Source organism: Propithecus coquereli, unplaced genomic scaffold (assembly GCF_000956105.1).
Source record: "Propithecus coquereli isolate 6110/MARCELLA unplaced genomic scaffold, Pcoq_1.0 Scaffold81, whole genome shotgun sequence".
In the NCBI taxonomy this organism is placed as follows: Eukaryota; Metazoa; Chordata; class Mammalia; order Primates; family Indriidae; genus Propithecus; species Propithecus coquereli.
This window is the reverse complement of record NW_012154285.1, coordinates 6,719,771-6,720,350: the sequence shown is the minus strand read 5'-3', so window position 1 is coordinate 6,720,350 and position 580 is coordinate 6,719,771. Positions and strand designations below refer to the sequence as shown.

Genomic DNA, 580 nt, shown 5'->3' with positions numbered 1-580 from the left:
CACACACTTATACTGGGAAAACAAAGACAATGCTCAGAAGAACAAATAGACGTTTCCCTTTTCTATTGCAGGTGAATGAATTGGTGCAGGTGGAAACGTACCTCCGAAGTGAAGGTGTGCTGGTGCGATACTGGTATCCTATTGATATGTTGGAAAGGCCCCCAGCAGGCTACCGAAGGACTGCCACCAACGGGCTGGTCACCCTGGACAATACCAACCTTCAAATTCACAGGTAAAATTGAGCCCTTCTTTCTAATGGGTCACAGAAATTCGCTTACCCTGTTTTACCACGTGTACCATTTTTCCTTGACAAGAAGACATTTCCTTCAAAGCTAACAGGAGAAAAGGCAGCTAGTAAAGGTAACAGAAACTTGCAGGCGTTGGGAAGGGAAGTCGGGGGATCTAGAAGCACCTGGCCTGTGTGACATGCACTGCGCTGTGAATTGGGGGAGGGGGGTAGCTAGAGGTTTGAAGAGTGGAAAAGTTACGAAGAGTAAAGCAAGTTAAGAAGCGACAAGGACGTGTCCAGGAACTGAGTGAGCAGCCAGGTCATTTTTCTGTTAAGCTGGGCAGGTTATTG

General features: G+C 47.2%; 1 protein-coding gene across 1 annotated transcript in view; it reads left to right on the top strand.

Annotated features, from left to right (window-relative positions):
- The window catches only part of HECTD4 (HECT domain containing E3 ubiquitin protein ligase 4), a 197,294-nt gene that overhangs the window by 165,072 nt on the left and 31,642 nt on the right, over positions 1–580 (top strand). Inside the window, 1 exon segment of the mRNA XM_012663419.1 lies at positions 72–232. Within this exon segment, the coding sequence (XP_012518873.1) occupies positions 72–232 (161 nt within the window).